Consider the following 21762-nt stretch of genomic DNA (forward strand, 5'->3'; position numbering starts at 1 on the left):
GTCCCTATTGACTGGTGCCCTGGGAGCACACACAGGGCATGTGCGTACATGTGGGCATGAGTGTGCGTGCATGCACACACATACACACACACACACCCTACTCACCACTCAGGCCCGGGATGGAGGGCACAGATGGGACAACTGGTTTCCTATGTTAATAATCTCTGCCTGCAGACACTCAAAGCCCAGTTGAGACCACATTTTTCTCTCCAGGGTGGTAGAGAGAGGAAGGGCCCCTCAGAGCCTCCCAAATGTCCCTGTCAGGAGCAAGGGTACAAACTCCCCCAAGCCCAGCCCCACCCACACCTCATTTCTTTCTCCTCAAGTCGGTTCCTCCCTGGGCACATCTCCTCTGGATCAGGGCACCCACTCCCAGACGGCCAAGCGTCTCTCATGACTATACACTGTCTTACCCAAGGCCTCAGGGGCGAGGGTACTGTGCCGCCTGGCATCAGGAGTTGGCTCATTTTGGAGATGACAAGGTCGGCCATCAGCTGCTTGTCCTCTTCCACGTGCTCTCCAATCAGGGGCATTGAGCTGTCCATCACCTGCGGGCGAGAAAGGAGTCCTGAAGGAGCCTCATGCCAGGGGAGCCTGGCAGCTGAGCAGCGCATCCCAAGAGGGTGGGCTCAGACCTCAGGACAGAAGTGAACACTAGATGGCAATGTTCTCCATGCAAATCCCCAGCCCAGAGTCTCAGCTGGAAATGACCCCAGGGGAGACAGCTGATTTCCCCCAGTTCAGTCTAATCAACTCCCTGGACTCAGTTCAATTCAGTCTGCATTTGCTGGGCCTCAGACATGTGACCAAGGGCGGGAAGCCTTTGCTGACCTTTTCTGCTCTTTTTTGGGGGGAGCCGGTCTCTGCCCCCTCCTTTCCCACCTCGGCCCCTACCCAGGATTGGGGCCAGCTTCCTGAACTTTGGCCCAAGGTCAAGACTTTCCACAAAGCCAGAAACAGTGAAGGAAGGGGCTCAATTATGATCAAAAAATGACACAGGTTGGAGTCAACTCAAGATTCGGAGAGAAGAGGGAAGAGGCGAGGCCTGTTCTCCGGGACTCTAGCAGATTAAACTGCAGAGAAATTTCTTCCACAGGGAGAAGCCTGCTTCTCAAAGGAGGCACACTTGTAATGGGAGGGGCCCTGAGAGATCAGGGGCTTCCCAGGTGGTGCTGGTGGTAAAGAACCTGTCTGCCAATGCAGGGGATGTAAGAGCTGTGAGTTCAATCTCTGGGTGGGGAAGATCCCCTGGAGGAGGGCATGGCAACCCACTACAGTATTCTTCCCTGGAGAATCCCATGGACAGAAGAGCCTGGTGGGTTACAGTCCATGGGGTCACCAAGAGTCAGACACGACTGAAGTGACTTGACATGCATGCATGCTGAGTGATCATATTTGTGAACCCACTCTTTTGGCAGATGGAGAAACCAAGGCCCAGAGATGGGAAGGGGCTTGCCCAAAGTCACGTAGGCCAATGATCCAGGTGGTTCCCTAGGCATGGACAGAGGTAGAAGGTCTTGGGTGGGTTGGTGGAGGGTGGGGCCTTGGTGGGCTCTCTGTCTCCTCCCTAGCTATAGGAACTCAGCCTGTTCACCCAGCTCACTGCCATCTAATTCTCTGTCTGGTTTCCCCTTTTCTCAAGCTCTGGACTCACCGGGTTGTCTGCCATCCAGGTCCTTGGGCAGGTCATTGACTCTGCCCACTCTCTACCTGGCTAGCCCTTCTCATCTGTCAGGAACATCTAGCTGGTCCTTCCTCTGCGAAGCCTTCTTGGCACTCCTACTATCTTTGCTTTGGTATTCTCACCATCTCCTGTTTATGTGTGTCTCCCCAACCAGACTGTGAGCCCCTGGCTTGGGGATGGGCCCTGTGTCCAGACAGGTGTGCCCTTGATAAGTACCTGCAACATGGAAGGACAAGTCCTGCTCATATTGATAAGGATACTAGTAAGTGCTGTATGGCTTTACTAGGTGCTAGGTGCTGTTCGAAGCACTGGGTGGAGATCTCACATAAACCTCAGAGTATCTCTTTGAGAAAGGTACCATCACTGTTCTTATCGTGATGGGAAAGCGGAAGGTCAAAGAAGTAGCAAGTTCCAGGACAGACTGCGAGCACTCCCTCCACATCTCAACAATCACCAAACAGCTCTCTGAGGTGAGAACTGGGAACAGGAGACCTGGCTTCCAGGCTCTGGTTCTCCTAGGGACTTGCGGTGTGATCTTGGCAGCTCACTTCTCGTCTGTGGGCCTGTTGTTTTCCTCAACTATAACCTGAGGGGGTTGGGCAGCTGCGAAGACCTTTGCATCTGGGACTTTTAGGAGCCCATTAATCTAAAGCACCTACTATAGTTGTTGCTGTTTAGTTGCTAAGTCGTGTCCAATTCTTTGAGACCCCATGGACTGTAGCCTGCAGGGCTCCTCTGTCTGTGGGGATTTACCAAGCAAGAATATTGGGTGGGTAGCCATTTCCTTCTCCAGGGGATCTTCCCGATCCAGGGATCATACATGTGTCTTCTGCATTGCAGGCGGATTCTTTACCACTGAGCCACCAGGGAAGCCCTATTATGGTTGGGAAGCTGAAAAGCAAACTCAAGGATATGAATGCAGATTCTATTAACAAATTGAGCTCCCTGTGGGTTGGGCCTGGGTCCTTGGCATCCTGGATCCCATTGTCCGGCGCATGGACAGTCTCTCAGTCAACGTGGGCTGAGTTGAGTTATAACTGTGGAGTCTAAGTGTACACAGCTCTGTCCTTTCTCTTCCTGACCCTGCCTGCCCACACTTTTTTTGTTCTGGTTTCTGTTTCCTACATTCCCTACAGTGGAAAACAGCTGACACAATGAACCTGAGGTCAGGGTGTTTTGGAGTCCCCATGGTGGACACAGCTAAAGGAAGTGGGCGCTCTGGTCTCCCCAGGGAAGCATTTTTCCAGTGAGCAATGTCATTCCCTGGACAAGTCATGGAGGACAAGTTCAAGGGTCTTTCCCCTGAGTATTTCACTGTGAGGATCTTCACAAAACATGTCCCACAAATTTTATGTTCTCACCACAGAGGTGGCTAAAGAAATCAGTATTTTTTGATCCTGTCTTTGTTTTTTTAAATACCTTTTATTTTCCTGGTAAAAAGCTCCCTATCTCCCTTGACCTCACTCTAAACCAAAAAGCAAGGGAAACAACTCGGTAACGTTTCTGAGAGAAAAAAATGTCTAAAAAGCCATTCTTACCGCCTCCCGCCAAAACATTTTTGAGAAGTTGTTTTCTTGTTTTTTAAAAGTTCAAACCCACGTTTTTGTTTTTTTTTTTCAAATGTGGAAGGTCTTTCATCCCTGACACTCTGAATGTCTGGAGGCAGGGAGCCTGGGCCCATGGGTACAAACTTTTGTTTCCTAGGAGTGAAAATTGAGGAAACTCAGAGAGGCAGGAGCTCTCAGGGGCAGAGATAATGCTAAAGCGAGAGAGAAGAAACTAAACTCACAGAAGGGAGGGGGAAGCAGCCCAGGAGTCCTTCATCTGCTGACTGCAGGCCCCTCTCTGAATGGAAGCTCCAGAGCAGAGGCCCTGCTACCCTGTTCACGGCTGTATCCCCATCACCTGACTGGGGGGCTGGTGCCCAGAGGAGGAGTGCAACAGTGAATGAATGAATGGGTGAATGAATCAGTGACCACATGTGTGTTAAAGCTGAGTTCATGTCTGGTGGTCCCATGAAGAGATGCAGGGGCAGGAGGGTCAGGGAGGGCCTCAGGAGATGCAATGCCCTGGGCATGGATCTGAAGTGCCCAGGCGTCCTCAGGAAGGTGGGTGCCTCGTTCCTACAGGGAGCAGCCTGGGTCTGACTCAGAAGCAAGTGTGCAGGATGGTGGTTCTGCTCTTGGCCCCTGCCCTGTCCGCCGAGAAAGGGCTGCTGGGGGGATTTCAGGTATGGTGGCCACTAGACTTGAGGGGAGAGTTTTTTTTTGAGTGTGCCACATGGCATGTGGGATCTTAGTTCCCTGACCAGGGATCAAACCCACATCCCCTGCATTGGAAGCATGGAGTCTTAATCACTGGACTGCAGGAACTCCTGAGAGTTGTTTTCTAGAGCAGGGCTGAACTTGCTAATATAGATGGTAACTCATCCTTGGAAGTTACCGGGCCTTCCTGGGGGCGAGAGTGGGCAGAGGGTCTGTACCCACCCTGGACTCCCTCCCCTCCACCTCCGAGCTGGCCAGTCTAGGGGCTCGGGGAGGGAGGAATGCCTTCCTGGCATGGCAGGAGGAGACCAGCAGGGCTCCCAGCCCTCCAGTCCCTGGTCCTGGCTCGCTGTGGGTCCTGGGAGTGGTGCAGACACGCGGGGCTGGAGCGCTAGCCGGCTCTCGCGGTCATCCCAGCCATGTGCTTCCCATTAACTGCCCACACCCAGGGGAGGGGGCAGCCGCAGGGCGCTCCCTCACGTGTCTTGGCCGTGTGTCAGCACCGCCCTCTCTGCTGTGGTGTGAGGAGAAGGCCACAGAAGGGAAGTACTGGAGGGACTGGCGGGGGTGGTGGTGGTGGTGTGTGAGCACAGAGACGTGATGTTGGGGAGATAACTCTGAGCCAGCGCAGCCTTTTCAGGGGAAGCCATGGAGAGCTGTGGGCTCTGGGGGAGGGGGGACGGGAAAGGGTGAGGAGGGGAGGGGGGGCTGTGAGGTCAGGAGAGACACGGGGGAGCCATGGCATGAGAGGAGGACGGCGGGATCGGGGGAAACCTGGGGAGGGAGTCATGAGGGTGGGCAGAGGGGATGGGAGGCTCACTGGGACCCATAGACGACAGCGCTGGAGGGCAGCAGGGGGTTGTTGGCCTGTGAGATGCAGGAAGGTTGAGGGAGAGGTTCTGGGACTCTGAGCCCCTCTGAGGCTCTCTCATACAATTACATTTCCCTCCATTCTCACCCTGTTCCTAACCATCAGTGCCCTGCAGTTACTAGTGTACCATCCTCCCTGCCAGTCGGCACACCCCATATGTGTCTTGTTCAGGGCTCTGTCTCCAGAACTGCCCCACACCAGGCCCATGGGAGCCCCTAATACATGTCTGTTGATTGAACAGATGATGGACTCTCTGCACGGTGACTGTGGAAGTGGGTCCTCTTTACCCTCTTGGACACTAAGAAAATTTAAGAGACTGGAGGGGACAGAATCTTGCCAACTCTTGGCCCAGTGCCCTTCCCCTACCGTTAGGGCCACAGGTGTTGGAAAGTTGTCAAACCTCATGCTCAAAGTCATCAAAGTCCAGGGCAGGACCCCTGGCCACGAAGGCTTTAGATGCAGCTGAGGGGGTGATTGCGGGTACGTGAGGGCAGTGGGTGAGAAGCCCCTGGGAGCCGCTCCCTGAGGCCTAGGCTGCTTGTGCCCCAGCCATGACCTAAGACACAGCTGACCACACTGGAGGTCACACTTGGACTCCTTCCCTCTGAAATGCCTGCCCAGGGGCCTGGTTCAGGCCAGGAGGAACTCCTGCTCCACTGCTCACCTCTATGATGTAATCTCTGCCATCTTTGCTGTGGACAGCCTTGACAGCACAGATGTCCAGGCCACCAAACATCTCCGAGCAGCTGTCCACCCATAGCCTGTACCTGCAGGGATGGACAGACAGTAAGTATGCGGGACACGGAGCAGGGGCGGGAAGCAGATGGTGAAAGATGCAGAGACAGGGGGAAGGAGAGACACAGAGAGACACCCACAGAAGAAAACAGGCTAGGAGACAGAGTGACACACACACACAAACACATCCATTCAGAGATGGAGAGAGACAGGAAGACATAAGAGACAGAGATGCAGCAGGAGAGACAGAAGGGCAGAGAGACAGAGAGAAACAGAGGCAGTGGGAGAGACAGAAGGGGTAAAAAGAAAGGCAGACACATAGATGGACAGTGAGGGAGACACACAGACGGAGAGAGATTAGAGAGGGAGCCAGGAAGGCAGGTGACAAGCAGGATGAGGGTGAGGAGGGAGGGGGGTTGGGGGAGATCTCAGAGATCTGACCTCCTTCCCCTCCTCAGGACTTTGCTGGCCCCCCAGGACTGGGGAGCTTGTCCTGCCCCCAGCTGGAGCTGTTCTGGACCCCAGCTGCCCCTGAAGTCCTTTTCCCTTGGGAAAACTGCTTGAAGAGTCCCAGAAATCCCTCCCAGGCCCAGCCTGCGGGGACAAAGGGTGTATTCTCCCCCTGGCCTGGGGCACGCAGGCAGAGGAGCCTGGCAGGCTTCTCCAGCCTGGCCCGGGGGCCTGGCCCTCTGGACCCGCTGCTTTTGTTCCCTTTCCAGCCACTTGATGGCTGCAGGGCCCGTTTGCTTTGCAGGAGAAGATCTCAGTGCTGGACTCTGACCCTGCAACAAGGGGATAGTTGTATCTTCCCAGCCTTGCGCTTGGCTTCCCTCGTGGTGGCTGGATTTGGAGTCACAGGGGACTTTGTGTCAATGTTCTTGCTTTTCTCCCCACTCTCCAGGGTCACATGGGGCACGCCTGCTTGGAGATCTATTTGTGTGTCTGAGCCATCAGGCCTGGAATGAGCTGAAGTGCTCTCAGAGCCGGCTCTCTCATCTCCTCTGCTAAGTCTCCTTGAGGCACTGAGGCTACTGACCATGAATTTGCAGAAGGGAAAGAGGATTCCAGGCCTGGGCAGCCCCACTCCCATGGCAGGCTCTTCCAGGAATGGCCCATGGGGCCTGGGACTGAGCAGAGCCAGGGAAAAAATGACCTGCTGGAGACACCTGTGAGCAGCCTGTGAGGCCTGGGGAAAGGCTAGGCTTACGTTCTGGAAAGGTGGTGGAGAAAAGGGCCACGACTGTCCCTTGAATGCCCACTGGGGGAAGGCTGTCACTCCCCCAGACCCTGTGGTGCAGTTGTGCCACCCCTGAGACTGGAGAGCACAGGTGGGCACCCACCTTGGGGGCAGGACCTGGGACTGGCGGGAAGGGAAAGAGACCAATATTTCCAGTGCACTCCCTGCCACTGAACATCCCTTTCTCATCAGCCCTCTGGCTTGGGTGCATTACCTCCAATCTACAGCTGAAGAAGTTCAGAAAGTAGTTAACCTGTGTAACACAGCTTGGAAGGGGGCAGGATCACTCACTTTAGTTCATGCTGTTTCCTCACCTTAGAGCCCTGAACGAGGAGTTCCGCAAGGGTAGGAACCGTGTTACATCCCTCCCCTAAGTCTCAGTCCGTGTTACTGTAGCACGGTGGTCCCACCCCACTCTCTCGGGGCAGAGACGTGACACAGGAGTATCTAATTACAGTGCTGCTGCTTTCTGGGTCATAGTGATGGGCTCCATGATAGTCATGTGACTTAAGTCAGGCCTATCAGTGAATAAGGCTCAATTCCAGGCTTTGACTGAAACGGTTGGGAAAGACATCTTCTTTCGGCTGGACTTGACACAGTTAAGATGTAAGCCTGGAGCCACTTGGGATCACTATATGAGTGAGCTGACCGGAATGAAGCCAACATAGAAGAAAGCTGACCTGCAGTTGGCAGTGAAAGTGAAAGTGAAAGTTGCTCAGTCGTGTCTGACTCTTTGCGACCCCATGGACTGTAGCCCACCAGGCTCCTCTGTCCATGGAATTCTCTAGGCAAGAATACTGGAGTGGGTGGGTAGAATAAGTTCTAAAGTCCTACCTGGAGCTGCACCTCTGAAGTTTTCATTGCCACAAGCCAGTAAATCCCCTTTGGCTTCAACTAATCCATTTTCTGAAACTTGCAACTGATACAGAGTTCTTAAAGGGAAGGGTTGGGTCTTTTCGTCTGGACCTCTTTAGTGCTCAGCATACATGGCATGCAGTAAGTACTCAATATATGTTCACTGAAAAGACCTTTCTGACCCCAAAGCCCGTGCCTTGCCCACTGTCACTGAAGGCTTGCAAGCAGAGATCACTGGGCACTCAGCAAGGGATGTATGTGTGTTGCTGGCCTCAAGAGCAGGTGGCTGGTCCTTCTTCAGGTGAGGATGGCTCACAGGTGTTGTTTAAAGGGAGGGACTTTCAGCCAGTGTGCCTCTCTGGCGCATTCATGATTCACAGGAAATTGACCTCTCCCTCCTCATGCTGAGACAGGAATACATCTGAGAGAGGAGTGGACACTCCGGGTGGGAGCCCTGGTACCCTAACAGGATGCTTCCATACAGCTGTCAAGAGCAGAAGAGACTGGTGAGGACTTCCTGCCCTCTTCCTGCAGCAACTGGCAGGACCACAAAGATCCCTGGACTTGGAGTCAAGATGTCAAGGTTCTAGTTTTATCTCTGCCATTGATCAGTTCTGTGACTTGGACAAGCCACACTCCCCCTCTGAACCATCTTCCCCATCTGTAAAACGGGGTTATTGTAAAACATGCCCTGAAGGCTATTATGGGCAGTAAAGTGGATCATGCCTAGGAAAGTTCTCTGTGGGTGGTGAGACGCTGGCCAAAGTGCGAGACGCCATTCATTACAGGATCCTTGCTGTATCCCTGTCTACCTCACCCTGTGGCTGGTACCCCTCCCTAAGCACCTCCGTTACCTCTTACCTCTCTGTCATGGCCACCTGCTCCAGCATGGCAGAGCCTGTGTTGGCCTTCCAGTTTCCAGAGATGGAGGTTCTCCTGTACCAGAACAAATGACACAGTGAGGGCAGTAGGGATGCTTGTCATTGATCTGCTTTCCTTTTTTGCTTTGGCTGTTTGGTGGCTCTGATTCAAATATCTAGCTTACATTGTTCTAAGTTGCTTCAGTCATGTTGGACTCTTTGCTATCCTATGGACTGTAGCCTGCCAGGCTCCTATGTCCATGGGATTCTCCAGGCAAGAATACTGGAGTGGATTGCCATGCCCTTCTCCAGGGAATCTTCCTGACCCAGGGATCGAACCCATGTCTTTTATGACTCCTGCATTGGCAGGCGAGCTCCTTACCACGAGCGTCACCTGGGAAGCCCATTATGATGTGCATTCTTAGATACACATCCTGTCTTCAGATTTATTTTCTGTGTTTTTGCTTCCCTTTATGTTGATTGTCTTATTTGTTAGGTCTTATGTGTCTTTTCCTAAGCGACCTTTGAAATATAAAATTGAATTTAATGAATCCCTACACTATCAGATTAAATCCTTCAAACGGCCTCCTGTTTTTTTTTTTAGAAGAACTAGGGTAGTATAGCCCCTGGTGACTCTGGAATCTTTTTTGAGCACTAAAATGTAGGAAAAATAACCAATGGGGAGAAGTGACTGCCTTTTCATGGTGAAGAGCAGGAAGGCCTTCTGCCTCTGTCTGCCTCATCACCCTCTCAGTTCCCTTGCATTTTCTGCTCCAGCAACAACTGACCTCCCTTCAGGTGCTCCAAAACCCATGGATTTTTTCCTGTGTATAGGCCTCCATACTCTTTTCCCCTTTGCCTGATACAGTCTTCATCTCTATCCTTGTCTCCCTAAGTCCTACTCATCTTTCAAGTTTCATCTGAAAATGTGACTTTCTGACATGACACTTCCCCAGTAAGAACCCGCTATACTACACTCTACCAATGTTTAGAAGTGCTCCTCTCAGTCTCAATGACCGCTTTAGTGTGCTGACTTCCCTGGGGGCAGGGAGCATGTTTGACTCATCCCTCTGTACCTCTAGTGTCCAAGGGTTCCTGGCAGGTAGTAGGTGCCAGGTAACAACTTTCTAGGTAAGAGGCTGTGTATGCTGAAGAGAAATACAATGTATATCCAGTGGCATATCTGGATTCAGCAAAGACTGAATGGCTTTAAGCAAAATGGAAGTGATAAAGTGATCTGCTTCATGACCAAGGAAAGGCATGTGATTGAGCTTCAAGGGTGAACCAGTGCTATCAAATGTCTTTCTAAAAGAGAAAATACAATGTATCTGAGGATAGCAGATGCTGAGAACAGGTGGCCAACAGGAGCCATAATGGTTAAAGTGTTGCAGTGACATTGATAAGCTTTAGTTGGTTCAGTTCAGTTCAGTCCAACTCAATGCAATTAAATTCAATTTGGCAAACAATCATCGGGCCACCCTATGTCCTGACTACAGGACTAATCTGAGTGTGCAGAGACGATCCCCTTCCTCTAGCTGTTCACTACCTTAAAGGGTAGACTAGCCTAAAACCAGAACATAGGCATGGTAGGGTTAGCAGTACACATGAGGTGTGAGGCATTCTGGGGAAACCACTTTTTAGATACCACTTTTTAGATACTTTATGTGACCCCAGAAGGTAGTGACTGAGATGTACCTGGAAGGATGAGTAGGATGTGGTAGAGTGGGATCTGTATGGTGACAAGGGAAGGTAAGAACTGACGTGAGTCAGACAGGTGCAAGTTTGAATCTTGGTTGTAGTGTTTCCTAGCTGTAACCATGGACAACATTTCTGAGTATTTTCTCATTAGTAAATGGGAACCATTTTAGTACCATGCTTATAGGGCATCATGTGGATTAAAGGAAAGATTCTTATAAATCTCTTAGCACAATGGGTGCTACTATTATTTTTCAGTAAGTGTAGATGAGAAAAGAGCATTCTAATGCCAGAAACAGCAGGAGCACAAGCTAGACTGGTCTCCTTCCAAGAAGATCATGATAGAGAGAGCTGGTATTTAGTGAGCGCTTTCTATGTCTGAGACATGGGTCTAAAAGCTTTATAAACACAGGCTTCAGTCTCACAAAACCTAATGAGATGGCCATTATTATCATCATTCTCACTGAGTGACAGAAGCCACCAAACCATATCTGAGAAACTCTGTGCTCTTAATCATGACTCTCCATGGCAGAGCCGATCACAGGTTTGGGGAAAAAGTCAATTGGCCCAAACAAGATGCAGCTGCTTGAATGTAGGATGGAATGTAGGCTGTGACAATGGAATCTATGTTTATGACACAGGTTTGATGCTGAACCCCTTATTGAAAAGGGCAGGGGTGAGTGGAAAGGTGCTGACGTAACTAACTTTGGAAATTAGTGGAGACTGGGTGCCTAAGTACAGAAGAAACCATATGTAAGTCCTGTACCATAGTTGGCAAAGTTGTTTCTCATGGGGCTACAGCTTGACAGTTCTGCAACTATACACATGTGCTGGGATTGAACAAAGAAGTATGTGGATGGACGATGAGGGGAGCCAGGTTTTTTCCCTGTTGGGATTGGAAAGTTACAGATAAGCAACTTGGGAAGGCTCAAGTGAATCATGTTGAAAACCAAGTACTAGCTGAAAGTCTGACACATCAATATGAACTGTTTAGCTTTAGCTATAGACGGATATATATAGAGAGAAATAATTACAGACATGTGTGTATACACAGGTTGAGATATACACATTTATTTCCCAGCTCTGTCTGCTGAGAGGACTTAGACACAATGACACTCAGTAGCAACAAGTACAAAGGCCTGAGTGCAGGGCAGGAAGTGGGCCAGAAAGGATGTTGAACGGTCATGGGCGGAGAGGGCGTTCTACACTGAGGTCTGACACGAACCCCTTCCCTCGGACGTGGGCCAAAGCAGGGTCCAGGAAACGCCATAACTAGTGACAAATTGGAGCTGTCGGGACAGAAAGGCTCAGCATAAAGAATGCGGCAATGAGGTAATTCTTAAGGAGAGAAACTGGGACAAGGAGTCGTCAATGTCAAGTGGAAACGCTAACAATGAGGAGAGGAGGGAAATGACATCATGAGGGACGGTGGAGGCCTCAGGAATGTGTTGGACCATGCACTAGAATGTTCTCCGACTCAGAGGGGTTATGGGTGTTGGGAGGTGACTTTATCGTCCTGAAGGCATCTGAGAGCAGGGACAGGTCTGGCCTGGCGCACGGGTGGGAGAACGGTTGGCAAGACAGCCCAGAAGTATTCCTTGGCTCCATCCCTTTCCTGGGCATATTTCCTTGTAGGTCAACGGACTGCATTTTCTCCAGTTTTCCAGGCAGTGGCAGAGTGGAGTGGTTGCAACCGAAATGGTGAGGCCTGCAGAGCCTAAAATGACCATCTGGCCACCACTTACAGAAAAAAATTGCCAAACTCAGTCTAAGCAATCCAGGTAGAGCAAAAATAACCCTAGATAATACAGAAATGGAGATGTATGGCTGTGATCAATGCAACCGTACTTACTGAGACAGGTGGAAGCTAGATTTGGCCTGTGGGCTGTGGTTTGCTGACCCTGACCTAGAGCACAACTCCATCACACAGAAGCACATAGAGAGATTTTCCAACTGTCCAGAACCATCTGTTGCAGTCCTCAAAGGTGGAACCATGCAATCAGCACTCCATCCAGGCTTGGAGACCAGGCACTTATTGCCTCTCTGGAGTCTCATCATTTCAAGTGGAACCAGCAATATTCCAAAATATGACAGAGAGGCCTTGGAGCAGAAAAGACATCTCTAAAGACCGAGCCCTCCATGCAGTCAAGAGCTCCCACTCATCCTTGTAACCACAGCTCTAGCATGAGTCATCATTTGCCTGAACCACCCCTGGATTGAATGTGTGATGGATTTTCTGGCATTCATCCCTTCTCTTTTAGTCACATAACCTCTATCTCCACTGGATAATGACCCTGCCTGTGTTGCATGCCGTGTTGGTGGGACTCTATACTGATCGTCTGCCTTCTTCTGATAATCATGTGATCACAGTTGGACTAATCAGCACTGTTTCTGTGGAATCGTAATCTTGAGTTAAGCCCTGAAAATGATTATGGTAGATTCCCTTCCTAATGGGGTGCCTCGAAGATTGTCTATTACTTCTGGCTACCCAGATTCCTGGGGCTGCCCTGAATCCCCATATTTCTGAAATTGGTAATTTGGGGTTAGTTTTTTTAAGTTTCTGATCATCCATGGGTTTCTAATAAATTCCCTTTAAAAACATTTCACTATATTAGTCAGATATGGTTTTTGCTGCTTGCAGGTGAAGAAATCTGGTGTACTCTCCTACCTGATCTTATTAGTCCCAGAGAAACCCTTTTGCAGCCCATAGCCCCAGAGCCTTCCTTTCATGGTTACAGGTCAGGTCACGACACTTCTCTGCTCAGAAGGTAAGAGAAGAAAATCCAAAATCCTCAGCAAGGCACTCAAGGCTGTCCTTGATGTGTCCCCAAGTGTCCCTTCCATGTATGTCTCCTGTGACATACATCCCCTATATACTTGGAAAGAGGCCAACAATGTTTATTTCTCTGGGGGAAACAGCCTTCATTTAGGTAGACAGATTTTTGCCCTGGACTAAGCCGTGATGGAACAGCAGCCTTCCTCTGTGCTAACTAGAGATGAAGGGAAGTAAAGGAGACAGAAAGGGAAGATAAGATGTCCCTGTGGGGTCTCTGCCATGGGACAGAGAAGACATGGCATGCTGTGTATCTTTAGTCTCGTTTCCTCTGACACTCTGCTCCTACCCTTCCTCCCAGCCTCCCAGCCCCTGCCCCTGCCCAGGGACTCACATGTAAGCTTTGTAGTTGGATCCAATTTTCTGGATGCGGATGTCATACTTGGAGTCAATGAAGGCCTCGGTGGTGGCATAGGTTTTGGCCATAGCCACCATGCTGGTGATGTCCTGGTAGTCATGCTGATTTTCTACTTTGATCTGTTGGGAGGATGAGGGGATAAGTACCACATACCTGGTGTTCATTGAGCACCTACCCCATGCTGGGACCCAGGGCTGCATATATAGTGACCGTGAGAAGGTCATCTGCCTGTCAGGGGAGTCAGACACAGGACGCAAGTTGTTCCCCAAAGGCAGCATTCCACCTGGGGAAGTCAAGGGAGTCTTTATAGGAGGGGTGGGCTCTGAACAGGGGTCAGGAGAGTGAATGCGATTCTCACATGGACTGTGAAGCAGGTACATTCTCTGGAGATGGAGGATGGACAAGCCAGGGGCAGGAGGAGCTGGGGGGAGGGGGATGGGCCAGTGGTCCAGACTGGCTGAGGGGGCAGGAGGGTGGAGATACCTGAAGAAGGTCTTCAGGGAATAGACCATGGTGGGCCTCAACAGCTTTAGCAGGGGCTAGAATGCTAGCCTGAAGTCTCTGGAGTTTAAACAAGAAAGTAGCCACATTTGTGATTTAGAAAAAGCACTCCTGCAGCAGTGTGGGGAGCCGGGTAGGGGGTGTGATATGGGATAGAGAGAGACCAGTGTAAGTGTGTGTGTGCACGTGTGGTGTGCATGGGCAGGTGTGTGCACGTGGGCTGTATGTGTGAAGTTTGTGGAGGACATGTAGAGTGTGTGTGGAATGTGTAGTTTGTGGCATATGTGTGTGGTGTTTGCATGTGTGATGCACATGGTGTGCTTCTGAGTGTGCAGGCAGTGTGGGCATGTTTGTGTGTGGAGGGAGTGTGTTGGGAGTGTGCATGCTCTGGACACAGCTAGCTCCGCTAGGCCAGAGGCCTGAGGGAGAAACTCACTCATGCTGTTTACTGGGCTGAGGCCAGGGACATGGGGTGTGCCCTGGGGTCAGCGAGAGGTCTCAGGAGAGCTTCCAAGGCCAAGAGCAGGCGACGAGGCCAAGGTTCTGGGAGGGTGATCTCAAGACACACCAGAGGCTGACTCCAGCCCCTGTGCATGGCTGCGTGCCCCCTCCCCGTCATCCTCACTTGGACAACAGAGGGGTTCCTTGGCCAGCAGTGGGCAGAGGCCAGATCCTCGGGGATGGGTGTGTGGAGCTTGTGTGTGGGGTGGTGCTGTCCTTACAGCCTCTTCCAGCCCTTTCCCACCTGCCCTTCAGGCTCAGCAGTGCCTAGACCACTCCATCCCCCCATAACGACGCCACCCACATCTGCCCCGACCTCACAACTTACAGAACATCTCCTCAGCTCTCTTCTGGGACCCGAAACAGGATGGTGGGGAAGGCAGGGTGGGCATTATTACGACCATTTAACAGATGTGGAAACGGAGATTTCTCTCCTTGTCCAAGGCCAGAGAGCAGCTAAGCACAGAGCTGAGAATGAAACCCAGGACTCCAAAAGCACAGTGTTCTCTGAACCATCTCAGGGTATCTAGGAGTGCATGCCTGCTCTCCCACCCAATAGACCGTAAGCAGCTTGGTAGACCTCCTCTCCTCTCAGCTGTGTGTCCCCGCCTCTGAGACAGTGAGCCTCCTCCCACCGAAGGCCGAAACCACCCTTTGTTCTAGGTCCTCTAAGGCTCTGACTGCTTGCTGTTCCCTCCTTCCTCAGTAATAGGACCCTTAAGTTTTCTCTGGGGATTTGGCCTCTCAGCTAAAGATGACTTTGTCCCAGTCTCCCTTATCTCGGTAGATGTAGCCAAGTGTCCAAGTCCAGCTAGTGAAAATGTGAGGAGATGTGACGTGAGCAACCTCTGGGTGGTGCCTTTAAGATGAAAGAAAACTTCCCTTTCCCTCTCCCTTCTTCTGCCTGGCTGGGATGCTTACATGACGGTGGGAGCTGGTGCAGCCTTCATGGGCCACAAGATGGAAGCTGCATGTTGAGCATGACTGACTAATAAGGTGGAAGGAACCTGGATTTCCCACACCATGGTGTTCCTAGTCTGCCCTTGATTGTGTATGCTCAGACTCCTACATGAGAGCGAAGTAAACCTTAATCTTCTTTAAGCCACTGTTATTTTGGTCTTTGTTAAAGCAGCCAAACTGTATTTCTGCCATGTATTTTTCAGCTCTTGCTCTCCATTGATTCTTTATCTTTTGAATCAACATGATCGTGGATCCACTAATCTCAAGTTGTTCCTGCTTTTAGTACCTCAGTTACCACTACTCTCTCTATCTCAGCATCCTCATCTCCCATTCACTCCCAAACCAACTCTCTTTGGATGCCATTCCCCACCAAACCACTCAAACTGATTTGGCAAAGGTCACTTCTGACCTCCTCATTTGTGAATCCAATAGAGTTTCTTTTGGTCCTCTTGCTGCTTTGACACTCCATGGTATATGAAATCGCTAAACCTTTTGAAATTTGGTTTCACTATTCTCTTCTGGTTCTCTTCCTTTTTTCCCCTGGCAACTTCTTCACAGTCTATATTGCTTCCTCTTCCTTCAACTACCCGTTGGATGGTCATAGTATTTCATTCTCGGCCAACATTTGGGATCTGGTAAAGAGCGTCAGAGTTACTGAAATTAAAGAATGGGACTGGGAGCTTGCAGGGACAGCTTGTTTAATTCAGCTTAATTCAGTTTAATCCAGTTTTGTCAGTGGACGGATCTGGAAAGGACCAGAGCTACTTCTGCACCTCAGTTTCCTAGTAAGCACAACATACACCACAGGCTGTCTCAGAGATTTCTAGTTGGCCACAGCACCCATTCTCTTTTTCTATAGCTGTGAAATGACTTAATCTGGGGGTGCATGACCATCCAGAATAAACATTACACTTCCTCATCTCCCTGGAACCTGGGTGTGCTCATGTACTCAAGGCTAGGTGATCACGTTTTGGTCAATGGGACTTGAGCAGAAGTTGGGTTTGAACTTCCAGGTCTGCCTTAAAAGGGCAGTGTGCGTGTGTGAGGCAGGAAGGGGGAATGCTTTACAATTCTTTCTTTCCTCATCTGGCTGGCTGGAGGGGCAACATCATAGACTTTGTATCTGAAAGGCAACACCCCAGGAAAGAAGGATGGAAGGAGCTGGTTATGTGGGAGGGAAGGTCCTAGCTTGTTCAAGCCATCTTGGGTTTTTGTTACAGAAGCTAAACTTCATCCTTAAGTAAATATCTGTAGAATGCATCATGTATGCATTTATTTATTCACAGGATAGACAAAAGAGAGCAAAGAGAGAAAGTATAGATGCAGTGGTTTAATTAATTAATGGTCATCTCAACCTTCCTTTACGAACCCTTCTCTCCTAGAGTCCGATGTTTGGGTGGGGCACTCGTCCTGTCCTCTCCAGGACTGAACACGTAACCCAGGTTTCTTATACATGGGCTGGTAATTTTATTCTCAAGTTGTGTGCTGTTTGAGCCCCATAAAACCCGACTCCACCCATGTCTGTCTCCCCATTAGACACGAGCTTCCTGAAGGCAGACAAGGTGTCTTGTTCCCAGTTATAGCCCTGATGTCTGGAATGCTGTGGATGGCCCAGACACGACTGCTGGGTTGAGTTGAAGATGGATGGATAAAGATGTACTTGTAACTGGGAAGGGTGCAAGGGGGTGGAAGGAAAAATATGGCATCTTGGAAAAAGGCAAAGAAACTATGATTCAGGGAAACTTGTTTTATAAAGTAAATTTTTCTGTAAATGCTTGGGCTGGATCCCACACTTAAAAGGTTTACAGCTTCCTAGTGGAGCGCCAGTGGCGCAATCGGTGAGCGTGAGTGCAGTACTTGGAAGAGGCTTACAGCTTCCTTCGTGAGTCTTGAAAACCTGGTGAAGTCAGGGGCCTTGCAGAGGGGAGCAGGTGGCTTGTTGGGTGGTGCTGGAGGAGCTCCTGGGCTGGTGCTCAGGGCATAAAGGGAGGTGGCGTGAGAAGGTGTTGGGGCCAGGCAGCCATGGAACGGCCACAGCCAAGGGAGGGAGTCTTGGCACTCTGATGTATTTACTAGCTGGAAACCCCTCCAACTGTTCACAGAGACAAGCTGAAAACAGGAAGCTCTAAATGAGCTGTGACTCAAGATTACCCATTTGCTGCTCTGGGGACCCGTGCCCAGTGAATTCCTTGACTCTGAAGACTCATATCCTCACCCACCTCCCTACCCACTCAGGGCCCAGCCCTGTCTCTCGTGTCCTCCTTCCTCCGCCTTTCCCACCTCCTCTCCTCCTGGGCCCCATCTTTCCTCTGTCCCACGTCCACTGCCTTCTCCCATACTTCCCCTCCTACTTTTAGTATCACCTGTCTCCTCTCTGTCCCCTCTCCCTCTGCATTTTCCTTGGTCACCTCTCACTTCTGCCGTCCTTCTCCAGCTCTCCCTTTCCCTCCTCCTCCCCTTCTCCACTTTCCCCACCCCTCTCAGTGCTGTCTCCTTCCCCCTGCCTTCCCATCTCTCCTCCTTGTTTTCCTCGCTGGATCCCTCTGTGGTTTCTCACACTCTCCTCCTCTCCAGCTTTTTGAACTGCTTCACCTCCCTCGTGTGAGTGTGAGTGTGTGTGTGCTTGCATGTGCGCATGCATGTGCAGAGGGAGAGAAACTGGAGACAGGAGTCAAGAGACAATTCCAAATCTCCTCAGTGGGCTTCATCCAGGCCTGGGATGGGAAAGTCATCCTTACAGCCTCAGCAGGCTGTGTGCTATTTGCTTGAACACCTCAAGCAATAACAGGGAGCTCACGACTTGGCAAGGCAGCTCATACCATCTCAGGGAACTTGTCCTACTGTATGTTAGACGAAGAGAGCTTGAATGGTTCCAATGACTGATCATACAGGGTAAGTCTCAGCTCTTTGCCTTGAGTCTGGTTTTCATCCACTGGATGCGAGACATCCAGGTATGCCCACGTCACTCTCTTCTTAACCCATCCCAACATGTGAGCAAAATCTCTCAGTCATGTCCGACTCTTTGTGACCCCATGGCCTGTAGACTGCCAGGCTCCTCTGTCCAGGGGATTCTCCAGGCAAGAATTCCAGAGTGGGTTTCCATGCCCTCCTCCAGGGGATCTTCCCAACCCAGGGACTGAACCCACATCTCTCATGTCTCCTGCATTGGCAGATGGATTCTTTACCACTAGCACCACCAAATTAATCACATAAACCAATGCCTTAAAATAAGTCTATGTGTACCCTTCTTATGGTTTCCATTTCTTTGGACAACCCTTATGAACACTCTGTCTCAGCTAGTGCTGTAGCAAGAAGACAAAGATGCCACCTCCCAGAGTGAGCGGTGACAGACACCACTATGGCCAAGTACTGATAGTTTCACCCACATTAATATAACAAGGTTGGGCTGTCAGAGATTAGAGATTGTGAGACGGTGATTTCTTAGGAAAAGGTTATGTCAGCCTACCACTCTCCCTTGTGCTATGTCCAGTAGGGGCTTCAGTGGGACACCCACAAAGACTGATGTGTCTCTGGTGCTGAATCCTTCCCAGGCTATCTGCAGGTGAGCATCCTGCCTTTGGTTTATCCAGGCTAAGGATGTGCATGCTTCCCATGGACCACAGGTAGGTGGTGTGGAGGGAGCAAGGCTGAAGGAGAGATGCTGCCTTTCCACCACCACTGCCCTGGTCCACACCACCACCATCCTGCATTGGACTGCTGCGGTCATCTCGTTTAGAATTCCTCTTGCCTGAGCCAAAACCTCAGACTGATTTTCTCAGAATCTCTGGGCATGGGCCAAGGCATCAGTATTTTTGGAAGCTCCCCAGGAAAATGTGTGCAGCCCAGGTGAAAAAGCTTCTGTGATCTGGTTCCTGGTCATCTCTTTCTTTTGCACTTGGCCCAACTTGTCCCTGCCTCACTGCTTTTGCACTTGCTATTCTCTCTGCTTGAAATCATTTTCTTGGGCACCTTCCCATGGCTGTTTTTTTCAGAGGCTTTTCCAGCTACTTGATATCAAATAGCTACTCCTTCCTGCCCACTCTGAGAAGTCTCTACTGAATTATTACTATTTTTTTTCTTACCATCTTTGACTAGCTGAAATGACTTATTTGCTAATGTGATTATTGTCTCTCTCCTCCATTAAAATGTAAGCCAAATACTGAATAAAACCAGAGCCTCCTGTGTCTTTCTAGGGAGACAATACAACAAAATGTTGAAGAATGCAAGCTCAAAGCCCAGCTCCCTCACTTGTTAGCTGTGTGACCTTGGGGAAGGTACTTAGCTTTTCTGTGTCTTACTTTCCATATTAGCAAAATGTGGGTAACTTGTTAATATCCAATGTAGATGACTTGATTGCTGTTGAGCATCAAATGAGATACATGCAAATGGTTTAGAAGAACTCTTCATTCATTACAGGCCTTCAACAAATGTTAACTATTATTATCATTCCTTTTTGTACCTTGAAACCCAGCATGGTGTTTGGCACACAGCAGATGGCTCAATATTTGCTGAAAGAATGAATGAAGGGGCCAGTCATGGGAACAGCTGGATGAAGAGAATCCAGGTAAAGGGAAAAGGTGGTACAGTGGCCCTGGGGCTGATGCTGCCTGTTGAAAAGAGACTCACTCACAAGTATCAGCAGAAAACAGAGCCTTGAAGTCTTTTTGTGGAAGCTTAGGGCTAAGAGGGATTCATGCTTGGAGAAAGGGCAATCCCATTTGCCCTTAGTGGTGAACGCTGGGGATGGGGCCAAGATTCTTCCTAGGAGATGGTTCAGAATCAACATTGATAGAAATACACATGAGCCACTGAAGCCCATCGCCCTGTTTCAATAGCCTAGGAAATGTTTCAGGCGAGTATGACCAGCAGCTCACCCCAGCCAAATCCATCTCCATCAGGTTTCTGTCGAAGGCTCAGTTTGGAGCAGGCTCCATCTGCTGTGATGACCGGGGCAAGCTTGTTTTTTTCAAAGATAACTAACTATATGAGGCAATTTACTGAACTGGCTGATTTATTTATGAATAAGCTAAAAGCTAAGCGGGGGGATCTACCAAAAATAATAACTGTAGCTTCAGAACACTTGCTCTGTAGTCTCTCTTTCTGGCAATAATTAGCTGGTCAAGCCAGCTGGATATTCAGGCCACTCCTAGTTCGAGATAATAAAACCGTAACCCTGGCATGCTTGTTTTTCTGTTTTTATAACAGGAAGGCGTGCTTCCAGCTCATTCCAAAGTGGTCTACGCTCATTAAGAAGCTACTTAGATGGAGTGAGAGAGATGAGCTAAATATCTGTTTTCCCTCCCAGTAAATATTTCCCAGACTTGTAGCTTCTTGACTCTTAAGGGTAGGTTCCATGCATATATCATTAAGCCACACTCACAGAATTTAGCTCAAAATCATTCCTGAGCTCAGCATCAAAAGCTTAAAAGAGTTAAATGGGACTTGCAAAGAACCTAATGCACAAGTCCCCACTTTCTGGATGTATGATGCCCATCTAAGGAATGATTTCACGGCATTCCGAGGCCAAAAGAAGTGCCAACTATTTATGTCCTACTAGCTTAGTCACTGAAATAAACAATGTACATAATATTTTTATTTAATTCATAAATAACTACAATCAATTACAAATGGGCCGTGTGTGCTTGCTGGGCACTGCACACATTCCCAGACCTTAGAATCAGAGCAGACACTTCACCCCCATTTCCTGTTCCATACCGATTCTCATATAGTACTTGCCTTTTAGCACAACCACCACCAAAACCCCAGTTTTGCAAAGATGTGATGTCACTGAAAGGAACACGCTGTGATCGAATGTTGAAACTGTGAACCATCTCGGCTAGTAATTTGCATGGTGATTGACTGATGCCGAGAACTACTGTGTTTCCCCCTGAAAGTTTAAAATACACTCTGCTGCCCTAGGGCCTTGGGTGCAGAGTTTGGGAACTGTGGGCCTAATGTTATTACTTCTGGCACCCTCCTCCAGCAGTGAATAACGCAAGCCTCTGGTGCAAAGTCCCTGGAGAAGAGCCTGTCTGCTCCTCCTGTGAAACATGGGTTTGAGAAACCCGCGGGGGTGGGATAGCCAATAAGCAGGTCTGTACTTTAAACCAGTACTCACCTTAGGAAAGTTACAAGGATATTGTGCTTTTTAAATGACATAAATTCTATTCTAGAGTGATTAATCAAGATCAGTCTCTTAGCTTAAAGGTGGGCTAGTTAATGAGAGTAAGCAATTTGGACTAGTCCTTAAATGTATCTGAAATAAAATGTTACTTAACTACTATATTAAATGGAGAATCAAGGAACAGTCCCTGTCACTGAGGAGTTCACAGTCCATGGGAAAGACTGGTAACCAGACAATTCAATAGAGGGTGACAGACGCTGTGACACAGGGACCCTGATGCACCC

General features: G+C 49.7%; 1 protein-coding gene and 1 long non-coding RNA gene across 2 annotated transcripts in view; one reads left to right on the plus strand and one right to left on the minus strand.

Moving 5' to 3' along the window:
* The window catches only part of SYN3 (synapsin III), a 436230-nt gene that overhangs the window by 8653 nt on the left and 405815 nt on the right, over nt 1-21762 (minus strand). The window contains exons 8-11 of the mRNA XM_081591365.1: nt 13369-13511; nt 8508-8582; nt 5484-5586; nt 414-548 (exon numbers count right to left, since the gene is read on the minus strand). Of these exons, the coding sequence (XP_081447491.1) occupies nt 414-548; nt 5484-5586; nt 8508-8582; nt 13369-13511 (456 nt within the window). The remainder of the gene's footprint in view (nt 1-413; nt 549-5483; nt 5587-8507; nt 8583-13368; nt 13512-21762) is intronic.
* LOC145545941 (uncharacterized) lies at nt 10860-12802 on the plus strand. Its single transcript, XR_014082353.1, has 2 exons — nt 10860-10954; nt 11837-12802. It is a non-coding gene; the product is annotated as an uncharacterized LOC145545941 (long non-coding RNA).

This window comes from Giraffa tippelskirchi, chromosome 4 (assembly GCF_054371585.1).
Source record: "Giraffa tippelskirchi isolate mGirTip1 chromosome 4, T2T-mGirTip1v1.2.pri, whole genome shotgun sequence".
Taxonomy (NCBI): domain Eukaryota; kingdom Metazoa; phylum Chordata; class Mammalia; order Artiodactyla; family Giraffidae; genus Giraffa; species Giraffa tippelskirchi.